The 14,244-nt window shown below is 47.9% G+C and overlaps 1 protein-coding gene across 1 annotated transcript in view; it reads right to left on the reverse strand.

Annotated features, from left to right (window-relative positions):
* The window catches only part of LOC122007260 (lactoylglutathione lyase-like), a 30,566-nt gene extending 16,970 nt beyond the window's left edge, over positions 1-13,596 (reverse strand). Inside the window, exon 1 of the mRNA XM_042563094.1 lies at positions 13,355-13,596. Within this exon, the coding sequence (XP_042419028.1) occupies positions 13,355-13,596 (242 nt within the window). The remainder of the gene's footprint in view (positions 1-13,354) is intronic.
* Positions 13,597-14,244: the final 648 nt, after the last annotated feature.

A 14,244-nucleotide genomic window follows, 5' to 3' on the forward strand; every position in this document is an offset into this window, starting at 1 on the left:
TGTTCACTATTTCTATAGTTTAAAGTTTTTGTCAGACATGATTTTGTGTCCAAGTCTAAATCTATAAGCTCTCATATCAGCTTGTATAAAGTCTGTAGATCTCCAGAACATCAAACTCTCTGCATAGCGCATTATAAAAAAAGCACAATCCAACCTACAAAATAAAAGCACAATCCATCATAAAAAAGCCAAATAGAATTATTATGGAACATACACTAATACTTACGATTTGCTTTGTGTGGTGCCAATAACTTGCATCGTTTTATACTCTCTCCCGGAGAATGGTGCTAAACCTTTATGCCATATGTGATAGTATGACCAGTTTAGCTACTTAAAAAACAACACCTACAAATATCAAACCATAGTAATTAATACATAAACAATGATTATTGGATATAAGAAATTTATTACTTACAGTTTGATTAAAAACAGAAGTGTAATTTTCTGTGTTACCAAGAGAGTTATAATGAATTATTTGACGTTCCTCCAGGTCCATGACCATTAGATGCCAATGATCATCTTGGTTATGTAGAGGACAAAAAATATATCTAATGTCCTTGTCGTCATCAGTTTTTGCAGTTTGTTTCAATGCATCCACGTGCATCATTCCGAACAAGTCCTATGCAAATAATATAGCTATTATGGTGACTTCATCCAATGTATATTGTAAACAATTTACAATGAGATAAGGGACATACTGGGAATCCAACCCCACAAAATATGGATGGGTGGTATGGTGAGTTAGAGTGTTTGGCTTCATTAGCAAGAATATTCCAATAAACATTTATGCAATCCCCATTGGTATATTGTGTCCAATCAAATATTTTCATAAAAGATTGCATATCTAAAGAGAAATTATCATTTGCCTATATTGGTTGCACCGTCACCCTACACACAAGTATACAGTCAATGGTATTTAATAAATTAAAAATAAAAAAAATATCATTAAACTCCAATAATAATCCTTTGTTGACATGTGGGTTAAGATTTTAGGTTGGCAACTACGTTACCTTAACTGACTGAGCTTCAACAATGCATCGGCTATCACATCATCTTTGCTCTTTTTAAAAAATGTTTTCGCTTGCTGAGATAATTAAAATAATACTATGTCATTAAGGATTATAAAATAACAACTTACCTACTCTCGACCGTACCTTCAATATCTTGGTTTTGACCTTGTTAATTTCATGACATTGTGTTTCTATCTGTGATGAACTTGTATTTTCTGTCTTTGATAGTGCAGGAGCATCTGGTTCGATAGTAAGAACAAGCTGTTTGCCTTTTTTTTTGGTGCATTGGGATATCAAACTTCTCTGGGTTCTCTTTCTTTTGGGGCCTACCCGAAAATTAGTTGGAATTATAGGCATATTAGGGTCTATGCCTTCTGATGCTGGGTCTATGCCTTCTGATGCTCTTGGCTCCCCTGATATGTTTTGTATGACTTGTTGGAGCTCTTTAATCTTATTTTCGGCATCGGCTATGATTTTGTCTTTTACAGTTAAAATTCTATTATCCACGTCAGAATTTATAGTGTCAGGCTTGTTGCCACTCGTATCCCGTTCTTTACGCAGTTCACTTATTTGTTGATCCTTTTCTTTAAGCATAGCTTCCATATCAGCAATCACAATATCCTTTGCTGCTACGAAACTATCCTTTTCTTCTATCACCGTTGCCAGGTTTTTATTAGCTTCCTCCAATCTTTGAGAAGCTTTATGTAATTCTTGCTTTAAACTCTCAATTTTGTTATCCTTTTCCTTGCACAAACTACAATCTACGGTATCGTCACACTGGAGTTGACCTTCTTCGGCCTGATGTAAAGATCCTTGGCCAACCAACTCAAGATACTCAGATGGCTGAAGCCGGTTTGGTAGTAAATTCAACTCTGACTCTGTCGGAATTAAATCTACTAAAATTTTATCTGCAGTTACACGGTCTATCATTTTTTTTACTGTGTCAACATGATAGTTAGGCCACCTCCATCGTAGTATTCTTGGAAATTTTTTCTGGATGGTCTGGATCAATAATGCTGATGTGCTCACACACCCATACCTACAATATGATTATAAAAATAATTCATAATCTTTACACATATCTTGCTATATATGTAATCGGACTAACAGCTAAAATATTTAGAAATCCCTTTAGCAAGGGGGCCTTGGGCGTTGCATCAGCAACCTGTGGTTTTGGTCTTAATGTAAGCTCCAATCCAATGGAGTCTAATTGTTGAGCCATGAAACTGTATACTGCATTGCACCAGTTAAACCTAGCTAAGTTGTCAAAATCATCTACACAGTCAATTAGGGAGAGCACAGGTATTCTGAGAACACTGCTACTCCCACAGAAGTAAAAAAACACAGGATAAAAAGTTGACAGTACAGCTTGTCATTTGATCTAGACTTCCTAATCAGTTTCTCTAAATGTCTGGCAGAACAACCCGATTCTCGGAAAAACTCCATGTACAGAGCGCTTGAAGCCTCATTTAAATCGAGACGAACAATATCACCATTGTCGGGTAGGCCAAGAATCAGTCCCACATCTACCTTTGTAAAATTGATCTTCTTCCCATGGAAGATAAAGTTTTTTTCCTCATGATCCCAGTTATCAAACATATTTTGTACCTGAGCTCTTACAAAAGAACTATCAGGGAGGTCGAGGATCCACGAAAAAGGTGTGCCTCGAATCATTTGTTCTTGTTCTGCAGTCGGGTTAACAGAAGAGATAAACTTTCTAAAGTGGCAAATGGTACTTTTCCAGTTCATTCTTTTAGTTCTTCCTCTGTTGACATAACTTTGATAATTTGGTCGATCAGCACACACACTTGTCGAGACTTCTTTTGTTGCCATTGCGAACCTAGGAACTGTATAACCACACACAGAAAAACAACTCTTAGTTCCCGTAAAAACGACTACGCTCTTATTCTAACCCACCCACACAAACCCTAGGTTAACCGGTTATAGAAAGCTTAACTAAATGAGCAACCGACCTACGTACAGAAATGATTCTTGAACGCCGGCGAAGGTAGAGTCACGCCTCGACCGGAGCTGCGTAGAATGGCTTCGAGAAGAAGATGACGACGGAAGCAGGAGAGTGTGCGCTTTTGCAGATTGAACTTGGGCCTGATATCTCATTATTTTATTTTATTTAATCGCCTCGATTTATGTGTATGAGTATTTATAATTATTTTGAAATAATACTTTTTATAATTTCAGGCCCCACGTTAGGCCTGATATGCACTCATATCAGGCCCACGTTGGGCCTGATATCCAAGCATATTAGGCCCAACGGAGGCTGATTGTATTTTAATTTTCTCCCAACACCTATAGAAATTTAAATAATGATTTGCCACCAGATTTGGAGTCCTTGCAACTCCAGAATACCACTAGAACTGAAATGGGTCCAATCGGAGGTGTCTAGGTCCATCAGTGGGTTTTGACCAAAATCCATTGATGGCCCTCCACTACTTGGATTTACATGAAATCAAGTCCCCTGTGAAGGTCTTGGTGGGGAGATGGTATTTATGCTATCAAACATAATTTATACACCATGGATTAGGAAGTATGGCTCCGTGCCAGTTGGCATGGAACAGTGCACAGCTTTTCTTTTCTACCCTATGGAAGGTGACTATTAAAATTGATGTTATTTTATTATTTTGATCAGGCCCCTGTCAGAATGCTTGGAGTTTATATTAGGGGGAGATAGAATACTACTTTATTAAATGATATTCATATCAGGCCCACGTTGGGCCTGATATGCACTCATATCAGGCCCATGTTGGGCCTGATATCCAAGCATATCAGACCCAACGGAGGCTGATTGTATTTTAAATTTTTCCCAGCACCTATAAATATTTAAATAATTATTTGACACCAGATTCTGAGTCCTTGCAACTCCATAAAACCACTAGAACTTAAATGGGTCCAATCAGAGGTCTCTAGGTCCATCAGTGGGTTTTGACCAAAACCAACTGATGGCACTCCCCTACTTGGATTTTCATGAAATCAAGTCCCCAGTGAAGGTCTTGGTGGGGAGATGGTATTTATGGTGTCAAATATAATTTATACACCATGGATTAGGAAGTATGACTCCGTGCCAGTTGTCATTTATTTTTTCATAAGTAGCATGGTAGCACATATTGAGTTTATAGAAAGGGGAGATAGTATAAATTTATAAGAAAGGATACCATACCAAGGCCACTTTGGACCTGATATGTTTGGATATCAGGCCCACGTTTGGCCTGATATCCACTCATATCAGGCCCACGTTGGGCCTGATATCCAAGCATATCAGGCCCAACGGAGGCTGATTGTATTTTAAATTGTTCCCAGCACCTATAAATATTTAAATAATTATTTCCCACCAGATTCTGAGTCCTTGCAACTCCAGAATACCACTAGAGCTGAAATGGGTCCAATCCGAGGTGTCTAGGTCCATCAGTGGGTTTTGACCAAAACCCACTGATGGCCCTCCCCTACTTGGATTTACATGAAATCAAGTCCCCTGTGAAGGTCTTGGTGGGGAGATGGTATTTATGGTGTCAAACATAATTTATACACCATGGATTAGGAAGTATGGCTCCGTGCCAGTTGGCACGGAACAGTGCACAGCTTTTCTTTTCTACCCTATGGAAGGTGACTATTAAAATTGATGTTATTTTATTATTTTGATCAGGCCCCTGTCAAAATGCTTGGAGTTTATATTAGGGGGAGATAGAATACTACTTTATTAAATGATATTCATATCAGGCCCACGTTGGGCCTGATATGCACTCATATCAGGCCCACGTTGGGCCTGATATCCAAGCATATCAGGCCCAACGGAGGCTGAATGTATTTTAAATTTTTCCCAGCACCTATAAAAATTTAAATAATTATTTGCCACCAGATTCTGAGTCCTTGCAACTCCATAAAACCACTAGAACTTAAATGGGTCCAATCAGAGGTGTCTAGGTCCATCAGTGGGTTTTGACCAAAACCCACTAATGGCCCTCCCCTACTTGGATTTTCATGAAATCAAGTCCCCAGTGAAGGTCTTGGTGGGGAGATGGTATTTATGGTGTCAAACATAATTTATACACCATGGATTAGGAAGTATGGCTCCGTGCCAGTTGCCATTTATTTTTTCATAAGGAGCATGGTAGCACATATTGAGTTTATAGAAAGGGGAGATAGTATAAATTTATAAGAAAGGATACCATACCAAGGCCACTTTGGACCTGATATGATTGGATATCAGGCTCACGTTGGGCCTGATATCCACTCATATCAGGCCCAAAGTGGCCTTGGTATGGTATCATTTCTTATAAATTTATCGTTGGGCCTGATATCCAAGCATATCAGGCCCAACGGAGGCTGATTGTATTTTAAATTGTTCCCAGCACCTATAAATATTTAAATAATTATTTCCCACCAGATTCTGAGTCCTTGCAACTCCAGAATACCACTAGGGCTGAAATGGGTCCAATCCGAGGTGTCTAGCTCCATCAATGGGTTTTGACCAAAACCCACTGATGGCCCTTCCCACTGATGACCAAAACCCGGCCCCGCCCCGCCCCGTTGCCATCCCTATTCTTCACATACTATGCATACAAACTGATCCGGCGGTAAGAACAGGGGACCCCCATTTTGAGGGGTCAACGCCACGGGGAAGTCAAAGGGCCAGGCGGTCCATCGGATAAGGAGGGACCGACCGAACTCATGAAAAAGGACCGACCGATCAGCCGACCGGTGAATAGCCAATGGCAAAAGGCGCCCCGACAGGAGTCGGGGTTCCGGCGCTCGATTGAACAGTAACGAAGGGCCGAGCGGAAGTCATACTCAGCCATAGACATAAGGTAACATATTGCTAGCAGTCACTACATAGCACCTTATCGAGGATCTCCCCAGCATACCGATGCATATGGAGGACCAGACGTGAGAGTGTCGGCCGGCCGGACGGGAGATGAGGGCCGGCCGGCCGGACGCCCTGGCATGGAGTAGGGAGAGAAGGACAAGGAACCTTTTATGACAGCTGTCAAGTCCTATGATTAGGCCATACTTCAAATCTGGCGGCAAGGTGTTCTGCTGTCCCATCGAAGACGTGCCTGGACTGTAGCAGTATGGTGTCAGGTAAGCCTTCTGACAAACACATACCGAGATATGGGCTAAGGACACGTGTTTGCCTCGGTAGGTGTGCATGAGCTCTTTCCCCGCTCTATATAAGGAACCTTATACTTCGCCGGAGGTACGCGTTCTGCAATTTTGGAGAGCCACTTCTTCACTGTTAGCTTGCCTGACTTGAGCGTCGGAGGGTCGCCGCCGGGAACCCTTCTCGGCCCAACTTCTGTGCAGGTTCGCCGGAGGTTCGTGCAACCAGTCGAAGACCCATGTCAGCAACCAGAGAGCGCCACGTGCCCAGCGTCCGTTGATTCAGCTTTCGGACAGGATCAATTTGGCACCGTCTGTGGGAACGCTCCTGCATCCGAACGGAAACAATGGACGAGACTGGACGACAGCACACGGTGACGCTTTCCACGGAGGAACTTGATGCTCTGATCGAGTTGAGGGCCGCTAAGCTTGTGGAACAAAAACAGAAGGCACCAGCCGAGCGGCCTGAGCAGCAAGCCACATCAGCATCAGGTGGCCGAGCGGAAGCACCACCGGACACGGTTCCATTCCATCGAGCTCTCTTCCGCACTCCTCCTGAAGCCGCAGCAGTTAATCGCGATAGAGGCTCTTCGTCAGATGAGGTACCAATGCGGGATAACAGAAAAGGCAAAGCCCCCCGAGCGGACACCTCGCCCGAACGGGTCAATCGTCAATTTTCATAGGCTATTCTACGAGACCCTCTGCCCAAGCACTATGTGCCTCCGACGATCGGCGAGTACAATGGAACCAGCGACCCGGATGATCATTTGGGTAAATTTGATAACACTGCAACCCTGCATCAATACACAGATGGGGTGAAGTGTTGAGTTTTCCTCACCACCCTCTCCGGATCGGCTCAACGGTGGTTTCGGAGGTTGCCGGACGGATCTATCACAAGCTTCAAAAACTTCCGTACGGCATTCCTCCACCACTTCGCAAGCAGTCGGCGCTATCAAAAAACCAGTGTTAGTCTGTTTGCCATCAAACAGGAAGCCCGCGAATCGCTCCGAGCCTACATCCAGCGGTTCAACAGAGTGGCCATGGACATTCCAACGGCCACCTCGGAGACCATGATGAATGCCTTCACACAAGGCCTCGTGGATGGGGATTTCTTCCGATCACTCATTCGGAAGCCACCCCGAGACTACGACCACATGCTACACCGGGCCAACGAATACATCAACGTGGAGGAAGCGCAAGCGGCCCGGAAAAAAGAAACTCCAGCCGAGCGGGCTCCTCCTGCCGAATGAAAGCCTTACGCTGCTCATCAGCCACCCAGAGGACCACGGGCCGAAGCAATTCGTGCTCATCCAAGACCTCATGTCCAAGAAGTAGCAGCCGAGCGGCCCAGGACAAAGAAGAGATGGACCCCAATGTTCTGCTCCTTCCACCGGACGGACACACATAACACCAGGGATTGCCGCATTCTTCCTCTAATCGCCCACCCCGTTCCCAGAGGTGGCGGTCGTCGGTCGCCATCAGCCGACAGGCGGCAGAGGCCTAGTGAAGCCGATCGGACGGTAGCTGACAGACGACAACAACAGACTCCCGAGCGGCATCGCTCTCCGACGCGGGAGAATCTCCGGATGTCTAGGGAGCGTCCCCGACCGTCCGCTCGGGAAGAAGAAAATAGAAGCAATACTTCCCGAGGCGAGATCAACATCATAGCTGGTGGGCCGACCGGAGGAGACTCCAACCGAGCAAAAAAGGCGAGCGTCCGGCAGCTCCAGATCCATGCAGTCGGCTGCAGCTGAGAGCGGGCGAGTGGACCCGAAATCAGTTTCGGGCCCGGGGACTTGGAAGAAGTTGAAGTACCCCACGACGACGCTCTGCTCATCAAAGCGGTAATAGCCAACTACACTATTCACCGCGTTTTTATTGACATAGGAAGCTCGGTCGACATCATATTCAAAAAGGCGTTCGATCAACTGCAAATTGACCGCGCCGAGCTGCTGCCCATGACAACCCCCCTCTACGGGTTTACGGGCAATGAAGTCCTGTCGGTCGGACAAATCCGGCTGGCTATCTCACTGGGAGAGGAGCCGCTCAGGAGGACGCGGACAGCAAACTTCGTGGTGGTAGACTCTCCCTCATCATACAACGTCATTTTGGGACGACCGACGCTCAGCGAGTTCCGGGCGGCCGTCTCCACCTTCCACCAGAAGATCAAGTTCCCCGTCGAAGACAAAGTGGGAGAAGTACGGGGAGATCAACTAGCGGCTCGACGATGCTACGTCGAGATGATCCGAGCAGAAGCAAATTCCGCTCGGAAGTCGCCACGGATCGAGGTGAATGCTATAACTGAAAAGTCTCCCTCTTTAGTTTATGAAGAAAAAGAAGAAGTGCAAATTCACCCGACCCGAGCAGAGGCTACAACGTTCGTGGCGTCCGACCTGGAGGCAAGCCAGAAACAGGAAGTGATCAAATGCCTCCGAAGAAATTGTGATGTTTTCGTCTGGTCGACGCACGAGTTGCCCGGAATTTCGCCGGGCATAGCGCAGCACGAGTTACATGTCCGACTGGACGCTCGGACGGTGAAGCAGAGAAAAAGGGATTTCAGCGCCGAACAGAATGTCATCATCCGGGCGGAAGTTGAGAAGCTTTTGGAGGCCGACCATATACGCGAGGTTCAGTTCCCGAGCTAGCTGGCAAACGTAGTATTAGTCTCCAAGCCGGGCAACAAGTGGAGAGTGTGCATAGATTTTCAGGATCTCAACAAAGCTTGCCCGAAAGACTTTTATCCTCTGTCGCGGATCGATTAGCTGGTGGACTCCACCGCAGGCTGCGAGCTGATATGTATGCTCGACGCTTACCAAGGTTATCATCAGGTGTCACTCGCCCGTGAAGATCAAGAAAAAGTCAGCTTCGTTATAGCCGATGGCACCTATTGCTATAATGTGATGTCGTTCAGATTGAAGAACGTGGGAGCAACATATCAGCGGCTGATGAACAAAGTGTTCAAGGAGCAGATCGGGCAAAATCTGGAAGTATACGTGGACGACATTCTTATCAAGTCCGTCCGAGCGGCCGATCTCTTCGAAGACATGGAGGAAACTTTTCGAACGCTACGAAAGTATGGAGTCAAGCTAAACTCTCATAAGTGCCTATTCGGAGCAAAAGGAGGACGTTTCTTGGGTTACATAGTGACCGAGCGGGGTATCGAAGCAAATCCCAGCAAGGTGAAAGCTCTACAAGATATGCCGCTTCCAAGAAATCTGAGGGAAGTGCAGCGTCTGACCGGTCGGATAACTGCTCTGTCTAGATTCATCTCCAAGACCGCCGACCGGAGCCTGCCCTTTTTCAAAATATTGCGCAAGGCCACTAAATTTCACTGGGACGAAGAATGCGATCGGGCGTTCGAAGAACTGAAGGCATATCTGAATTCTCTGTCTGTGCTAGCCAAGCCAGCCGTAGGTGAGCCTCTTTGTATCTATTTATCTTCAAATGAGCGAGCAGTTGGCTCGGCATTAGTGAGGGCGAGCGGAGAAGAGCCTGTATATTTTCTGAGCCATATTTTAAAAGATGTTGAATCTCGCTACACTGGGCTCGAGAAGTTAGCCTTCGCTCTGGTCCTCACTGCTCGGCGCCTTCGTCCCTACTTCCTAGCGCATACCATCATTGTCAAAACTAATAGCCCGCTCGGACGAGTATTATTGAACCCAGAAGCGTCCGGACGGCTTATTAAGTGGACAACGGAGTTGAGTGAATTCGACATTCAATATCAACCCCGCTCGGCAATTAAAGCGCAGTCCTTAGCGGATTTTGTAACTGAGGTACAGAATCCAGAGCTGGAAGCTATGTGGAGAATATATGTGGACGGGTCATCCAATCGGCTCAGAAGCGGGATTGGAGTACTGCTGCTGTCTCCCCAAGAAGAAAAGATGCATTTATCCGTTTGGCTTGATTATAAAGCTACGAATAATGAAGCAGAGTATGAAGCCCTTATAGCCGGCTTACAAGCCGCCCGGCATGTAGGGGTCGGACGGGTGACGCTGCATTCAGATTCTCAGTTGGCCGCTCAGCAGCTCTCTGGTACCTTTGAGATTAACAACGCTCGGCTCAAGCTCTATGCCGAAGCCTTTGAAAAACTTAAGGCCAACTTTCGAGAAGTCATTGTTCAGAAGATACCCCGAGCGAAGAATCAAGCGGCAGACGAGTTGGCCAAACTCGCAAGTTCAATAACGTCGGTCATCATTCAGCAGCTGATTGAACAAGTATTGTTGGTAGCGCACGTCGACCGGATGGAGGGTCTCACATTTTCGAGCGACTGGAGGACACCCATCATGGAGTTTCTCTGCTCGGGTGCTACACCGTCCGATCGGGATGAGGCCCAGCTACTAAGGAGGAGAGCCAGTCGGTTCACGCTCATTGGAGATCAACTATACAAGAAGGCTTTCTCCCGCCCGCTTCTGAAATGCGTGAGTTCAGAAGATGTAGCATACATCCTCCAAGAAGTGCATCAAGGATCGTGCGGGGGACATCCGGGCGGACGATCACTATCTAAGAAGATCCTGCTAGCTGGATACTTCTGGCCAACCCTACAAGCAGACGTCGCTCAGACCGTCGCAACGTGCCTTTCTTGTCAAAGGTATCACAATTTCTCCCACTGACCGGCAGAAGAAATGAAAGCAGCCACTGTGTCCTGTCCCTTCGACCAATGGGGAATGGATATTGTGGGTCCATTCCCTATGGCGACCGGGCAGCGAAAATTTCTACTGATGGTTGTAGATTATTTTTTCAAATGGGTGGAGGCCGAGCCGCTAGCCAAGATTGTCGAGCAGATGGTCAAGAAGTTTATCTGGCAGAACATCATCTGTCAGTTCGGCATCCCCCGCCGGCTGGTCTCCGATAATGGGCGGCAATTTTCAGGAAAGTTGCTCGAAGATTGGTGCAAAAGCTACGGCATCGAGCAACACTTCACGTCCGTGGCATATCCCCAAAGCAATGGTCAAGCCGAAGTAGCCAATCGGGAAATCCTTCACATTTTGCGCGCTCGGCTCGACCATCTGAGAGGAAGTTGGGTGGATGAGGTGTCGGGCGTCCTGTGCGCCATCCGAACGACCCCAAAGGAAGGAACGGGCGTCACGCCTTTCCATCTGGTGTACGAAGGTGAAGCGGTGATTCCTGTTGAAGTCGACGTCGAGTCCGCCCGGATCCAGAATTATGATGAGGACAACGCCGAGCGAAGGAACATGGAGTTGGATTTGGTCGAAGAAGAAAGAGCCAAGGCGTCCGCCCGGCTGATGGCGTACCGTCAAAGAATGAAGCAGAATTACAACCGGCGCGTAATCCCCAGATCATTCCAGGTCGGCGATCTTGTCTTGAAGAAAGTGAAGTCGGTCGGCGATGTCAGCAAGCTAGAAGCTCCTTGGGCGGGCCCCTTCAAGGTTATTAAAAAGCTCCGCTCAGGCGCTTATTATTTGGAGGATGAAGGCGGGCGCCAGCTGGACCGACCTTGGAGCGCGAATCATCTCCAGCCTTATCGAGCTGGGTGAAAGGTGCACTGATGTAACTCATTTTTGTGTATATTCTAATCGCCCATGTCCTTGTAATGCAGGAAGCTAAAATGATTTAAAGGATGGCTAATGTGTTCGCCGAGTGGCTGCGTTAAAGTTAGCCTTTAAGGTCGTCGAGCTCCGACGTTAAAAATCGAGAGACGAACCGGCGTCAATAAACCCTCCAAGCGGAAGACCGTCGAGCTCCGACGTTAAATATCGAGAGACGAGCCGGCGTCTATAAACCCTCCGAGCGGAAGACCGTCGAGCTCAAGACCGTCGAGCTCCGACGTTAAATATCGAGACTGCAAGTGTCCGAGAAGTTCGCCGCCAATATCGTTCGACCGACTCTAAGTTCCGCTCGGCTCAAGGCCCAAAGGTCGAGACGGCTTATAAACCTCCGAGCGGAAGACCGTCGAGCTCCGACGTTAAATATCGAGAGACGAGCGGCGTCTATAAACCCTCCAAGCGGAAGACCGTCGAGCTCCGACATTAAATATCGAGAGACGCTGGCGTCTATAAACCCTCCGGCGGAAGACCATCGAGCTCGCGTTAAAAATCGAGAGGCAGTGGGCGTCTATAAACCCTCGGCGGAAGACCGCCGAGCTCCAGCGTTAAAAATCGAGACGAGGCAGTGGCCTATAAACCCTCGGCGGAGGCCGAGCTCAGGCGTTAAATATCGAGAGGCGAGGCGGCGTCTAACCCCTCTGACGGAAGACCGCCGAGCTCGATGTTAAATATCGAGAGCGAGGCGTCTATAAACCCTCGGCGAGCCCGTCGAGCTCCGGCGTTAAATATCGAGAGGCGGCGTCTATAAACCCTCCGGCGGAAGACCGCCGAGCTCCGGCGTTAAAAATCGAGAGCCGGCGTCTATAAACCCTCCGGGCGGAAGACCATCGAGCTCCGGCGTTAAAATCGAGACGAGCCGGCGTCTATAAACCCTTCGAGCGGAAGACCGCCGAGCTCCGGCGTTAAAAATCGAGAGACGAGGGCGTCTATAAACCCTCCAGTGGAAGACCGTCGAGCTCCGACGTTAAAAATCGAGAGACGAGCCGGCGTCTATAAACCCTCCGAGCGGAAGACCGTCGAGCTCCGACGTTAAATATCGAGAGACGAGCCGGCGTCTATAAACCCTCCGAGCGGAAGACCGTCGAGCTCCGATGTTAAATATCGAGAGACGAGCCGGCGTCTATAAACCCGCCGAGCGGAAGGTCGTCTGGCGCTGACTAAAATTAGACATTAAAAGGCGAGCAACCGGAGTCTACAAATCCTCCGGACGGATAACTTTATGCAAAGTCTTGCTCGGTTGTAAAGGTTGACCTCTGATCGGGCCTACCGATAAGGCGAGAATAAAGGCAACATGTGGCTGAGCGGCTCCTTTATAAAACGCACTTAGCGCGAGAAAATTAAGACCGGCGCAAAAAGTTAAGGATTGGATGCTGGTCGAACAAACACATAACAAAAGAAAAGATTCACTCACGTCGAGCGACGGACAAACAAAATTTATAATATTCGCCCCGAACGGCAGGCGTACAAAAGATGACACTTAGAGAAATTACATAAACCCCTCATTCACTATCATCGAAGTTAAAGAGAGAGTCAGGGATGGAGCCCATCATGGCCGCCAAATCTTCGGGGGGGACGGACAGCTCGGCGGGTATGTGGCCCTTGGTCTTCATGTAGTCCACCGCCACTTTGATCGCCTCTTCGAAAGTTAAGGACAGCTTGTCGCTAAACCTTTCGCCAAATTCGTCCGAGCAGACGAATGCTTTGCGCACCTCCGCCGACCGACTGGGCTCCCCGTCTTGATACTCTTTAAGAGTAGCCTTGGAAGCGTCAAGGGCATCTTGAAGGTCCTTCAGAGCCCCCTCTGCTTTAGCCCGGTCGGCCGAGCGGCCCTCCCGTTCGGCGATCAGCGAGGCGTCCAACTCCTTCACCCGCTGCTCTAGCCCCCGATTCTCTACCTTCATCATATCCATGTCATCAATGGCTTTAAGCTTCCGGGTGGTAGTGGCCTTTATTTCCTTGTCCCGCGCTTCACCAACGCTTCGAGTCGAGCCACTTCACCCGACAGATCGGAGGACTTACCCCGTTCGGCCTCTAGTAGCTTTTTGGCCTTCTCCAAAGCCGCCGTTGATTGTCTGCTTTCTCCCGCGGCTTTGAGCTTTTTCAGCTCGTCCTCCAGCTCGGCTAGTCGATTGCTGATGGCAATCTGCTCCACCCAGTTCTGCGAACGAATATGAACAAGTTAGAAATTGAATCCAAGTAACCGACAAGGCAAAAGAACATACCCCGGTCGCCTGTTGTAAATTGTTGTCGCCTAGCTGACCGGGAGTCAGCATTGCAATTCGGAGTCGAGCATCTTCCCATGCTTTGGCAAGAGGACCCGTAAGGGTGATCTGCTGCTCGGGGACCACTGGCCGATCAGCAGCCGCCATGTATTCCTCCGACGGAAGGTGCAGGACAGTCTTTATCAATCTCGGGCCGCTCGGATCACCTTGGGGCGCAGCTGCCTTACCGGACGGGGCACCGGTGGAGGAAGAAGGACGATCACCCAATCACCTAAGACGCTGCATGGTTCGTGGAGGACTGGAGGGCGGCACGTTAGAGGTAGCCCTTGGAGAGCC

Source organism: Zingiber officinale, chromosome 1A, assembly GCF_018446385.1.
Source record: "Zingiber officinale cultivar Zhangliang chromosome 1A, Zo_v1.1, whole genome shotgun sequence".
In the NCBI taxonomy this organism is placed as follows: domain Eukaryota; kingdom Viridiplantae; phylum Streptophyta; class Magnoliopsida; order Zingiberales; family Zingiberaceae; genus Zingiber; species Zingiber officinale.